This window comes from Lagopus muta, chromosome 8 (assembly GCF_023343835.1).
Source record: "Lagopus muta isolate bLagMut1 chromosome 8, bLagMut1 primary, whole genome shotgun sequence".
Classification (NCBI taxonomy): domain Eukaryota; kingdom Metazoa; phylum Chordata; class Aves; order Galliformes; family Phasianidae; genus Lagopus; species Lagopus muta.
This window is the reverse complement of record NC_064440.1, coordinates 13,249,689-13,263,777: the sequence shown is the minus strand read 5'-3', so window position 1 is coordinate 13,263,777 and position 14,089 is coordinate 13,249,689. Positions and strand designations below refer to the sequence as shown.

At 42.1% G+C, this 14,089-nt stretch overlaps 1 protein-coding gene across 8 annotated transcripts in view; it reads left to right on the top strand.

Moving 5' to 3' along the window:
* Nucleotides 1-6,208, top strand: part of MAP3K2 (mitogen-activated protein kinase kinase kinase 2) — a 41,394-nt gene extending 35,186 nt beyond the window's left edge. For all 8 annotated transcript variants that reach the window (XM_048954002.1, XM_048953999.1, XM_048953995.1 and 5 more), the window contains 6 exons: nt 1,097-1,303; nt 1,945-2,093; nt 2,334-2,465; nt 3,733-3,862; nt 4,884-5,061; nt 5,649-6,208. In XM_048954002.1, the coding sequence (XP_048809959.1) occupies nt 1,097-1,303; nt 1,945-2,093; nt 2,334-2,465; nt 3,733-3,862; nt 4,884-5,061; nt 5,649-5,874 (1,022 nt within the window). In that variant the 3' untranslated portion in view covers nt 5,875-6,208. The remainder of the gene's footprint in view (nt 1-1,096; nt 1,304-1,944; nt 2,094-2,333; nt 2,466-3,732; nt 3,863-4,883; nt 5,062-5,648) is intronic.
* Nucleotides 6,209-14,089: the final 7,881 nt, after the last annotated feature.

The window sequence follows — 14,089 nt, the reverse complement described above, 5'->3', positions numbered from 1 at the left end:
GTAATTGCTGCCTGCAGTAAAATTAAATCTCACAAGAATCTGTTTTGTTTCTCCTTAACTTTCTTCTATCAAACCTTAATACATTCCTTAAAGATTTTTTCAAGCATTCGTGCAAGGCCCTTATTTTATATTCTCTTCAATCTTGTGGCAGCCAAAACTCTGTGAGTTGGCTTGAGGAAATGTCCTCTTGAAATGGTGCATTGAATTAGCTACATGTGACAAATCAATTTTGGCTGTTTTATCATGTCTTCTCAGTGATTTTTATAACACTGCTCAATAATTTGTTCACATATCACAGCACTGAAATTAGCCTGACTAGTGTGTAAATGAGTCCACTCCTTCAAGATGTTTCCCTTGCCTTCTTCAGTCCTCTGGGAACTCCATCTCTGGTGTAATACTTAATGACTCAAATGTTTCTTCAGCGATTTATGCTGAAGCTCCCTTGGATGAAACTTCATCAAGCTGTGCTGACCTAAAAATGTTTGTTATCTGAATATATTGATGTTATTCTAAGCATCTGGATGTAATTTACCTTTTTGAGTACGTGTCCTTTTTTATTCCAGCACTGTATCCATTGCTAAGTCATGCTATATTTATGATGTTTCTTTTGTGCTTTCCCTGTTGATTCCAAGGGTAGAGCTTTCTCTACTTTTTATTCTTATTTTCTTTAAAGAGCGAATATGGCAACCTGGGCATCCTTGAGATGTCAACATCTGTCTTTTTTATCAGGAATGTATTCTTCCCACCTTGTTAGTGATACAGATGTAGGTGGGGCATTTCCCTTCCTGCCCTCACAGCCTCCTCTCTGTTTCTGAAGCATGTCAGTTAACTTCAGGACAGCTGTAGAAATTGCCCTCATTTTGCCACTTGCAGTTTTGGACACTCTAATTTAAACCATTCAGTCCAATCTTTATGTAACATCTGTATTAATTTCTAGTTTGAAACTTTTGTAAAATGTCATCGTTGCTGCATCACATGATATGGCGTGGGAGGTGTGAACCATGCTGTGTAGAATTCATAAAGCATTTGCATACACAGATGACATAGTAGTGTTTGTTTGTAGCGTAACGTTGGTATTCTCTGTGTAACACTGAAGGTCGTAAAACCTTTCCAAGAGCCAGGAGGACGCAGGGGAACAGCTTCCGGTCACCTGTTAGTTTCAGTCCCACTGATCACTCGCTGAGCACCAGCAGTGGGAGCAGTGTCTTCACACCAGAGTACGAGGATAACAGGATGAGGAGAAGGGGGAGCGACATTGACAATCCTACCTTGACAGTCATGGACATCAGCCCACCCAGTCGCTGTAAGTTAAGGAACTTTGTGACATCTGCTGCAAAACTCTTACCTTTCAAGTTTGTCATGTCGAAAGAAATGTGGTTGAACAATGTGCTGCTCTCTTCCTAATAGGAAAAAGTCAGGATTTCGTGCTTTCTATTTTTTTTCATTGCTTGCTGTGCCAGTCTTCATTTAGATTTTTCCATGGAATATACGTCTATGGTAACAAATCACTATGAAAATATTTTTGATGTGTTAAACTTTGAAGCTTATGTAGGCTGGAGTAACTTGTTGGCCTTTGTTGCTAATGTTATATGTCTGTGGTGGAGCAAATATTCCTTGCAATGACTTCAGTAGTTGGCAGCTTTTGATTAAGCCTTCATTTTTAAAACAGTGTTACTAAGTTTGGTTAACACACTTTGTCTGTTTTTCAGCTTAGCTGTTGTTAACTGCTTAAGTAGGCTTAACTTTGCAAGAAATTGATTAACTTGTAGTAAATTTCCCATCTTACAGGAAGTTTTATTGATATTTGCAACTTATATAGAGAAAGTGTGATCTTCCTTTGAAAAATGTAGTCCTTGAAAAAGTTATTTTCTATGTGTTGTTTTTTCTTTTAATCAGCTGAATAACAAACTTACATTAAAACAGAAATCTTGTTTACTTTTTCAGCACCACGAGCTCCAACTAATTGGAGACTTGGCAAACTGCTGGGTCAAGGTGCATTTGGCAGAGTGTATCTGTGTTATGATGCTGATACCGGAAGAGAACTGGCTGTTAAACAAGTGCAGTTTGATCCTGATAGTCCAGAAACTAGCAAGGTATGAGGTACAGTGCAGAGGTGCTGTATGATAAGCTAAAGTGTTACAAACTAAACTGTTCCTTTTCTGTGTTCTAATACGTGTTTCCATGTCTTCATTAGGAATTCTGTCTTGTTAATAGCTGAAATGAATTAGTTTGGTTACTGATTTTAGTGTCACACCACATTTAAAATTGTTGGGCAAATCCTTATTCAGTGAACGCATTTGATTTTGTTGGTTTTTTTGTTGTGGTGGTTTTAGGAAGTAAACGCTCTTGAATGCGAGATTCAGTTGCTGAAAAATCTGCTGCATGAGAGGATCGTTCAGTATTACGGCTTCTTGAGGGACCCACCTGAAAGAACACTCTCTATATTCATGGAATACATGCCAGGGGTAAGCAAGGAAACAGTCACCTCACCCATCATTTCTGTGGGATACAGTAGGCACCCAAAAAAGTGCCAAAAGTGCAAAAGGGGGCAGCTTTTGCAGAAGGGCACACAGGTATTAAAGAAGCTTCCAAGTTAAAATGAAACAATAGCTGGGTACCAACAAGTATTTGTAGCAGTCCCTCCATGTCTTTTACATTGTTTGCTTTTTCAAAATTGTTGTGGTTTGTACAGAATGTTTTTGCATTTGATTGTGGCATATGAAGTGCTGAGCAACCTTTTGAAAAGCCTGCATCGTTTATATACTCTTGAGTCTCCTTGAACTTAATATTTCGTTTTGTAATGCTTTGTGCTCTTGGCTTGTCAACATATCAACTGTGGAATTGTTTTAAAACAAGAAAGCTAGCAAAGATAGATGTGGGAAGAAGTGCATACCAAAATTTTTCTTTGTTTGTGGCACTTGGATACATGCAGAACTGTTCTACTGTTACCATTATAGTAAGAAATGTACTCAGCTCTGAACAGTGCCAATTTTCATTTTCTCACCAAGTGGGGTCAGCAGAGCTAAATAAAATGTGCTTTATACATAGGATTTGTATTTCTGAATAGTTGCAGCACTGTACTTAACGGAAGAAAAGTGTGTTTTTAGGTGAGTTTTGGGCTTTGTTTTGGGAGAATTCTTGAATTCATCTGAGATTTGAAAGACAGTATTGCAGCAATAATCTTTGATTAAAAGAGCCATGTTATGCAACGATGGTTACAGAACTGAATTTTTGACTCGATGTTCTTTTAAGCTTACTTTTTAATTTTTATTTAGCTATAAAGCATCACCCACCAGCTTCTCCTGTTGTTTTTTTTTTTTTTGACAACCTTTTTTTTCCCCTTCAGATATAAACTAACAATGTAAACCGACCTGTTGACCAACTTGAGTATCACCATTTCATTATCAAAAGAACCAAGAGTGGTGCTTACTTACTCGTTCCCTTTTTTTGTACAACACGCTGTTGCTGTTGAGCTACTCAATAGTTTTAGAGTTAATGGCTTAACGTTTTAACGTATGACTTCTCTGTTCAGCCTCTTTTGTGTAGAAGCTTTGATTAAAAATATTTTTTTAAGGGACACAAAACTACATCTGTGCTTTAAGTTGACCCAGAATGCCCTGCTGCTTAAAATGTCTGTGTTTTGGCCATGTAATCATCATTGAAGTTCAGCATGAGTGTATCAGACCACTTGTGATCCTAGGAACATTAGTGTTCTATACTTCTTTGCCATAGGGGTCCATCAAAGACCAATTAAAATCATATGGAGCACTCACAGAGAACGTGACTCGCAAATACACACGGCAGATCCTAGAAGGAGTTCTCTATTTGCACACAAACATGATCGTCCATCGAGACATTAAAGGTAAGAAGGAGGACAGTCTTGGGCACAGTTTTGTGCTGTTTACTACAAATTCTTTTTCAGTCCTGTCAGCCAGGTGTGACTAAATTAAGCATGGGATACTGAAATACTGACTCTGATGGAAAGCAATCATGATTCTTTTATTCTTGTCACTGTTGTAAACTGAGTGTTCTAGCAGACTTCTGAAAAGGTTTCCCTAGTGTCTGCAAAGCATTCATGATAATATTCCCTTCTGAATTTAAGTAGCTTTGAATATACCAAAAGATCATGACAAGCGGTTGGAATGTACAGAGGAAAGCATCATGACACAAAACTGAGTTTTGTTTCTATCAGCTACGCAGAAACTGCTCAGCCTTTCACTGTCACAGAATTGCCTGGCAGAGGTGACTCCCCTGACCTCAGTGACTCACACTTCTTGCACTCTTCTGCCAGGAAATTGATGTACTTACTTTTTGCTGATAGATAAAGGGGATGTGTAAAAGCTGCAAGAGTCATATAAAGAAAAAGAAAAAAAAAAAAAAGAAGCTGCAAGAGATATGTGGGAAGATGGTGGTGATGTGCAAAATAGGTGTGGTGAACAAGCTTTGTATCCTCTAAAACTCTTACAATTTTCCTTTTGCTTTGTATCAGTAATGTTTTTTTTCCCCAGAAAGGTGAAATAACAATGACATTTCTGTTATGCAGATGAGTATTTTGAGCAAGTCTGTGACACAGTTTGAGATTTTCTTTCAGTACCGACTCGAGGCATTTTTAGTAGTGTGAGAAGAGAATTCCCTGTTTCAGGTTGTTGCCCTCACATGGCACACTTCTTTTCTTCGTCAGCAGTTCCAAAGTAATTGAAAATTTCTGGGAAAGGCCAAGGTTGCAAAAGGCACGTTAACAGTTCATTTTACCGAACCTCCAAATAGAGTAATAGGAGTGGAGAAATCCTCTGCGAGTGCCAGACCCATCTCTCACTGTATTACTGAACCCAAGCTTTTTTAATACTGCTGTCTACACCAAAGCTGCATTCTTTTCCTTCCAGGAGCAAATATTCTGCGAGATTCAGCAGGCAATGTGAAGCTGGGTGACTTCGGTGCCAGCAAACGACTGCAGACCATCTGTCTGTCTGGTACAGGAATGAAGTCTGTCACAGGAACTCCATACTGGATGAGTCCAGAAGTTATCAGTGGAGAAGGGTACGGCAGAAAAGCAGATATCTGGTATGTTACAAAACTTCTCTAACAAAACTCGTGATGATTTCAGGATGGGTGGTTTCTCAGCAGAATGCGAGTGTTTGTCATCTGAATTGGAGTGTTTTATTCTGGGGTTTAAGCTGAAGAAGATAACACACGAGAGCACTGGCAACCACATGTGTGCATTTAGAGAGTGTAGCACTGAAATCTTGGGTTTGTTGCTGTGGCAGTTCGTGAGCCCGCTGGTTTAGCGATGACAAGAGAATTCTTTGAACCAACCTTGCATGAAGGTCTGTGTCAGCTGCTGAGCACTGAGATGTCAATGAGAATAGTGGCAGTGCCTTCACTCAACCATTAGTGCCTGGATAAATACCTCGTTAGCTCTTCACTGAGGTACTAGCGTTTGGCCCAGTGAGGCAATGCGTTGGAGATGCACAGATAGTGATTTGCTGAACGCTGTGATAGCGGATAGCTGCATTCAATCAAAGTTGCATTGTAGAGATGAGTGAACACTGCTTCCTTGTGGTACTTCAGAAGCTACTTGATATTTCCTGTGTTCCTACAAGAGCACGACTCTGTTGTAACCTGCTGTCTTGCTTTTGCCTCTGTTTCAGGAGCGTAGGTTGTACAGTGGTAGAAATGCTCACTGAGAAGCCCCCATGGGCAGAATTTGAAGCAATGGCTGCCATCTTTAAGATTGCCACTCAGCCAACCAATCCCCAGTTACCACCTCATGTCTCAGACCATGCTCGGGATTTCCTGAAAAGGATTTTTATCGAGGCCAAGCTGCGACCATTTGCAGATGAACTGCTAAGACACACGTTTGCACACTATCACTAACAGCCTGCCTCAACTCAGCTTGCGTCTGCTGCATTTATTTTCTATTTGACTGCACTTTTATTTTTTATTTTTTACAAAAAGGAGAAAAAAGACAAGAGAGAGAACGCGTTCTCTTGAATCTTTGTTTCACTTAGATTGTAAACAATCTAAATTTTGTATCTAAAATGAGAATCTTCCCTTCCCTGCTCCCACCGGGACTAGAACTTCTTGTTTCTATAATGTACTGATGTGGTTCATGTAGATAAAGCACTTTAGTACACGTTTGTTCCTTATTTAAAGAGGGAAAAATAATAGAAATGATTGGACAGTCAGGAACTGTGTGACTTTTTTTCTGACACCGCTGACTGACTCAGGGTGCAGGGAAAAAGACACGCAGCCAGAGGACAAGAAGGTACTCCTCTGTGATTGTTTGTTACGTTACAGGTACTTGCAGCAGAGAGTTCTAAGTTCTTATATTTTAGCAATTTAATGAGTTTCTGCATTGTGTAATTTAAGTGGGATCACACGGTTCTGAGAGTTAATTATAAAGCTGGAAGAACTTGGAATTCTTTGTACAAAAGCGTGTCTTGACTGGTACTTCTGTGTGACCAAAAAGAAAATAACAGTAACAAAAAAGAACTCAACACTGATGAGATAGTTTTAGAGCAAAATCTCTATCGTATATTCTTAACAGGAAAAGAATTACAGGTAAACAGATGATGGACCCGATCCTAGGAACTGCTGTACTGCAAGGGGAATATTTCCATAATAGAAAAGAGTCAGCTGTTGGATGTAAATATTTAGGAGAATGTCTCCTGCTGTATCTGCCAAAGAAAATCCTCTGTTACATACACTTGCAGGGAGACTATCATGTTAGATAAGAAATATTAGAGGTGTTGAGAGAGAATTCTCCTCCATGATGCCGTGAATGTCTGGGGGAAAGAGAGTGGCTGATCCTTCTGCAGTATGAGTTACATGATTCAGAATGATCCGTAGGAAATAACATCTTCAAAGCTGTTGAGGGGCGCTAGGATGGAATGTATGTCAACATCAAGTGCCTAAAGAATATAAAATCCTTCCCCTTATGCACTGTAAGCATTGGTTTAGTAACACAGTTCAGTCATCTAGGATGTGCTAAAAATTCCTAAAATAAAATTAAACTTATTTTAGCACCAGGAATAAATCACAGGGAAGAAAGACCCTGCTTTATTTTTCATAAGGTAACGATGATCAAGGAGGCACAGCACAAAGCTGTGTGAAGGAGAGGCCCGAAGCACAGAGCCCCAGCAATCGAATAGCATGAGCGTGCTTAGTCCAGCCTGGTAACCCAGCTATTGGTGTTCTTCAGCTTTCCAACTGTCATGAATTCAACATGAATCAACTTTTTCTTTTTCTCAAAGAAAATAATAAAAGAACAAAGGAGAAACTCTGAGCTTCTCAGTCGAGAAGTGCTGGTACTGATCAGAGGTAGTTAGTAACTGAATTTTATAGCAGAAAAGTCAAACTTTCATATTTCTGTGGAACACAACATAAATAACTTAAAAGGGAATTTGGAAATAAACGATTGGACTACAGAACTGAGTTAATGTATACTGTTTGGATGATTCATTGTTTGCTTTTGCTTTATAAAAACAGACCAGGCTGAGACTGTGACCCTTGTCCACTCTGACAGGACCGCATTATTGTCCCCAGGCTCTGCTCTGTTTGACATCTTTAGGGGAATAGAAGAATTATGAAGTGCATGGAGGCAGAGTAGTAAATTTACCCATTCTCACTCTAATAAACTCATGGGAGTTCTGCAATTGTTCTGCTAACTTCCAAATTTGGTATGTGAGCTTAAGTAGGAATGTGAATCTATCCTAGCTGCTTTGCCTGTAGAGGAGGAAGAATGAGTTCTTGGCCGTCTCCTCCGTGGCTGAGTGGTGCCCTGTTCCGTTTATTAGAGCTTTCCCTGACTTCAACCTTTGTCCGTCAGGGGACACAACCATGCAAGGTTTTCCCAGTGTGGAAAGGACAATCCTGACCAGGGAAGATTTAGAAAGCTGAAAGGAAAGTCTGCTTCTGCTGACTGACTGGATAAAAGCTATGAAAGCAGATTGTGGGAAGAATCTGTGCATGCTCTGCTGTAAAGGACCTTTGCTTTATAAACAACGTTTAATGAAAGCAATGGAGGGAGGTTTAACACAGGGCCTAGTTTATGTAGCTAATTTAAAGATCAGATAATTGAAATGATTGCTTTCAAGCTGATCAGGAGGGTACCAAGACCAAGTTGAAAGTACATGGAGAGAAATCAGTTGTGGACAGTGATATCTGCAAAGGCAAGGAAACTTTGTATTACCAACAAAGGACTTTAAAGGGAAACAACCAGGTTTACCTGTAACATTCTGAACATTTCAAGATGCTCTTCTAAAAGGAAACTGCACTCTCTGAAGCTTGAAAATTTTCAGAATCCTCTTTTCTAATAGAGTCCTTTTTGTGAGACAGTGCTGGCTCATGTGTATTGTAATATCACTTTCTCGTGATCTTAATACTGAACAATCGAAGTCACTGCTTTTGTGCCTTGTCTAAAAGTGGCATTCAGTCATGACAGTGGTAAGCGTTTTGGAACCTGGAAAAAAAGAAAAAGAAAGAAAAAACCAATTTGCAGAATGCATTTCTCTTGAAATATCCAAAAGCTGCTGATGTGGAGACAGCACTTTTAAAATGAAGATGGCTTGTGGCAGTTCCAGCAGTTTTAGCACAATGTTACTAACTTAGCCAGAATTAGGCCTGAACTGTTTTATTTACCCTACTGACCTAAGAAACTTGCAGGAAATTGAGGTGATGATTACCATACATACTTTGAGCTAGGAGCTAAACCAGACTTTGACCAAGAGGTTTGCTAATACTCAGACCCTTGCATGTTGTACTTCAACACTGTTGCGCTGGGGTGATGTAGGAAGCCAGTTTGCATTAAATAATGTTATACATCTGTATGTGGTGTCTGCAAAACACTTCACTGACTACTGGCATGATAATGAACAAACCTTAATTCTAACATTTCAGAGGACGTGTGGAACGGCGTGCTTACAGCTCCGTTGGCAGAGGTTTGCAGAAACAAAATCCCTTCTCACCGCTTCTGGTGTCTTACTAGTGAAGATAGCAGCATTTTAGAGTCCTCAGTTGTTCTTAGTTGTGAAGTCCAATAACCAGATAATGCCAGTAAAAGTGACACTGCTGCAGGGTTATGTTTTGCTTTTCTGTAAATGCTGTTGTGAAGCTGTGCTCCCCAGAAGTAAGAATCCAGGTTCACAGTGAGTGCAGAGGACTGACTGACCTGCTGAGGAGTTTTAGTATCGTGTCTCACACATTAAGGAACAAAAGTTCAGCTGTTTCTCTAATATGGCTTTACTGGTGTAACTGTCAGTCCTGTCAAACTAACCGTGCTGGTAGAGTGGGACTGAAAGCTTCAGTCATATCAGAGCAAATTGTTTCATTTTTAATTTGGGTGATGGAAATATCTGTGCCAGGGCTTACTAGATCCATATCTTGTTAAGTGAATAGGTAAATGTACATCGACTTCTTTTGTTGACAGCCTAGTCTTTATTAGTTTGATTTGCAGCTCTCATTGTAGCTTAACAGCCTTTTCAGCGTAACAGAATGGAAAGTTACTACTTTTCTTAGCTTTTCCCTGTTGAAGTTGGGCTTTGATGATCCTTATAGGTCCCTTCCAACTCAAATGATTCTACAGTTCAGCTGTATGCCTTAATTGTATCCATATTGTAATATCACATCGATATGCTATGGCTGTCATACAATTCCGTGTCACCAAATCGGTGTTAGAGAATACCCTGAAGTGCCTCAAGCAGGTGTCACGGATTTGACCAGATCAATCTATGTCCGTGACAGGGGCGACAGGCCTCTGCCCTCCCCTCCCCCCACCCCAGTCCCACAAAAATGGGAAGGAAGGAAGGGAGGAAAAGAACAGCGGCAACAATCTATGGAGGAAAACTTATTTTACTATAATATTGGAATACAAGATAACACAATAGATACAATTTAATTACAATTGAGATTAATAAATCAGACAAGATGAGAGAGAGAGAGAGAGAGTTCCCGGGACCGATTCAAACCTGAAAAGCTTGGAACGGCTAGGAAAGCTCCCTCCAGCACCCACTGCAAGGCAGCAAGAGAGCGCCCCCCCCACCCGGAAGGGCCAGATCCCGTGACTGCTGTAATGTACAGGGATAGGTAGCTGGGATTGGGGCAGTGACACTTTAATGCCCCGTACACTACATGATGTTTTGATGTGGAATACTGAAACCCAAAAACAAAAAAACAAAAACAAAAAACATAGAACCATGACATTCCACCCCTTATTCTACATCATTACATCATGCTTAAAATATATATACATATATACAAACAAACAAAAAATGATTAAAATGCACACATGGCTATATACATATACATAGAATTAGTAACTGCACTCCCCCGGCATCAAGTTTCCTTGTGGTACACATTGGACATCCCCATTCTTCTGCATTACCCACCAAGTGGATCCTGGTCCCTGGGCAAAAACTGTACCACGGAGAGGTTTGCCCAGAAGCTGGAAGAACCCAAACTGCCTTTCCTAACATGTTCTTTACATGTACAACAGGGACTTTATCTCCCTCTACGGTATGTAGGGAACTGGATTGGTTAGGACCATCACGATTGATAGATCCTCTGGTATTGACTAACCAGGTGGCTTCTGCCAAATGCTTCTCCCAGTGCTTAAATGTTCCGCCACCCAGTGCTTTTAGCATCGTTTTTAACAATCCATTGTATCGTTCAATTTTACCAGAGGCTGGAGCATGATAGGGAATATGGTAAATCCACTCAATGCCGTGATCTTTGGCCCAAGTATTTACAAGAGAATTTTTGAAATGAGTCCCATTATCTGACTCAATCCTTTCTGGGGTGCCATGTCGCCACAGGACTTGTTTCTCGAGACCCAGTATGGTGTTTCGGGCGGTAGCATGGGGTACTGCATATGTTTCAAGCCACCCAGTGGTTGCCTCCACCATAGTAAGCACATAATGCTTACCATTGCGAGATCGTGGCAAGGTGATATAATCAACCTGCCATGCCTCCCCATATTTGTACTTTTGCCATCGCCCTTCTTCCCACAGAGGTTTCATCCTCTTGGCTTGTTTGATGATGGCACATGTTTCACAGTTATGAATAACCTGTGCAATGGCATCCATAGTTAAGTCCACCCCTCGGTCTCTAGCCCATTTGTATGTTGCATCTCTCCCTTGATGACCTGAGGTCTCATGGGCCCACCGAGCCAGAAATAATTCACCCTTGTTCTGCCAGTCCAGGTCTATTTGAGCCACCTCAATTCTGGCAGCTCGATCTACCTGATGGTTATTTTGCTGTTCTTCAGTAGCCCGACTCTTAGGCACATGAGCATCTACATGGCGCACCTTTACAATCATATTCTTTGTTCGGGCAGCAATGTCTTTCCACAGTTCAGCAGCCCAAATAGGTTTACCCCTTCTTTGCCAGTTATTTTGCTCCCACTGCTGTAACCACCCCCATAAGGCATTTGCTACCATCCATGAGTCAGTGTAAAGATAGAGCATTGGCCACCTCTCCCGTTCAGCGACATCTAAGGCCAGTTGGACAGCCTTTACCTCTGCAAATTGGCTTGATTCTCCTTTCCCTTCGGTGGCCTCTGCAACTTGTCGTGTGGGGCTCCACACAGCAGATTTCCATCTGCGATGCTTTCCCACAATACGACACGATCCATCTGTGAACAGGGCATATTTCTTTTCATTCTCCGGTAGTTCATTGTATGGTGGGGCCTCTTTAGCACGTGATACTTCTTCTCCCGGTGGTGTTCCAAACTTTTTACCTTCAGGCCAGTCCATGATGACTTCTAGGATTCCTGGACGGCTGAGGTTCCCCATCCGTGCTCGTTGTGTAATCAGTGCAATCCACTTACTCCAAGTGGCATCAGTAGCATGATGGGTGGAGGGAACCTTTCCTTTAAACATCCAGTTCAGCACTGGCAGTCGAGGTGCCAGAAGGAGCTGTGTTTCAGTACCGACTACTTCGGAAGCAGCCCGAACCCCTTCATAAGCGGCTAAGATCTCCTTCTCAGTTGGAGTGTAGTGCTCTTCAGACCCTCTGTATGCCCGACTCCAGAATCCCAGGGGTCGGCCTCGTGTCTCTCCTGAGGCTCTTTGCCACAAACTCCAAGTGGGACCGTTCTCTCCAGCAGCAGTGTAGAGGATGTTCTTTATACCCTGTCCAGTCCGTACTGGCCCTAGGGCCACGGCACGGGCTATCTCCTGTTTAATCTGTTCAAAAGCCTGCTGCTGCTCAGGGCCCCATGTAAACTCATTTCTCATTCGTGTCACATAATAAAGAGGGCTTACAATGAGGCTGTAGTTTGGAACATGCATTCTCCAAAAGCCCACTGCACCCAGAAAAGATTGTGTCTCTCTTTTGCTAGTGGGTGGAGACATAGCAGTGATTTTGTCGATCACGTCTGTCGGGATGTGACGACGGCCATCTTGCCACTTTATACCTAGGAATTGAATCTCCTGGGCAGGTCCTTTCACTTTGCTTCGCTTAATAGCAAAACCAGCACTCAGAAGAATTTGGATCATTCTCTCTCCTTTTGTGAAGACTTCTTCTGCTGTATCGCCCCACACAATGATGTCATCAATGTACTGCAGGTGCTCAGGAGCACTGCCCTGTTCCAATACAGTTTGGATCAACCCATGGCAAATGGTCGGGCTGTGTTTCCACCCCTGGGGCAAACGGTTCCAGGTATACTGAATGCCCCTCCATGTGAAAGCAAACTGTGGCTTACATTCTTTGGCCAAAGGGATGGAAAAGAAGGCATTAGCAATGTCAATGGTGGCATACCATTTGGCCGCTTTTGACTCCAGTTCATACTGGAGTTCTAACATGTCCGGCACAGCAGCACTCAGTGGGGGTGTGACTTCATTCAGGCCACGGTAGTCCACCGTCAGCCTCCATTCTCCACTGGCTTTACGCACTGGCCATATGGGGCTGTTAAAAGGCGAGTGAGTTTTGCTGATCACTCCCTGGCTCTCTAGTTGACGAATTAACTTATGAATGGGGAGCAAAGAATCCCTGTTGGTGCGGTACTGACGCCTGTGCACCATTTTTGTAGCAATCGGTACGTGTTGCTCTTTTACTCGCAGCAGCCCCACAACAGATGGATCTTCTGACAGGCCAGGCAAAACAGACAGCTGCTTAATGTTGTCTGTGTCCACAGCAGCTATTCCAAAGGCCCATCGATACCCCTTAGGATCCTTGAAATGCCCCCTTCTGAGATAATCAATACCTAGTATACATGGAGCCCCTGGGCCTGTCACAATAGGATGTTTTTGCCAGTCCTTACCAGTGAGGCTTATCTCGGCCTCCAACACAGTCAATTCTTGAGAGCCCCCGGTCACTCCGGAAATATGGATTGATTCTGTCCCTTCATGACTCGAGGGTATCAGAGTGCACTGTGCACCAGTGTCCACCAGGGCCTTATATTTCAGTGGTTCTGATGTGCCAGGCCATCGAATCCACACAGTCCAATATACTCTATTATCCCTTTCCCCCCCCTGACTGAGGGCAGGGCCCCTCTATTCATTACCTGTGGTAACTGGAGCAACTGCACTGGTGGTTGATCTGCCTTGTAATTCTTTCACCCGGGCTCGTAGTACAGGAGTAGGTTGACCGTGCCACTTCCCCATATCTTCTCCATGGTCACGTAGGTAATACCATAAGGTAATTCGCGGTGTATTATTCCTTACTTGAGCCGGAGAGCGTCTGCCTCTAACAGCTGAGATTTTTGATCGTGCACGTAAGAAGGAAGGTTCATCGTCTTTAGTTAGGTGGGCTCGCAAAAGTCTCATCGTCTCCTTCATCTCTTTCACATCCTTCGCTAGACTTGTTTGATTATCCTGATCTTCATCCAGCGTCTTTGATACTGTTACAGGTTTGTCACGGTTAATCAGTTGAGACACTTGCTCCGTCATTCTTGATATTGCAGCAACGGCAGAATGAATTGGGGACAGCAATTGTTCGTAGTTTTGAAGCGTAACAATTAATTCATAAATTAAGGGTGTTCTCTGTTGTTCCTGGTATCTGTCACACGCTGACGTTAGTGTAGCGGCATATTTGTCCGGCGCTGTTGTCACGATTTTCTGCCATATCTCAGGCGTTGTCCTCACTCTTTCAG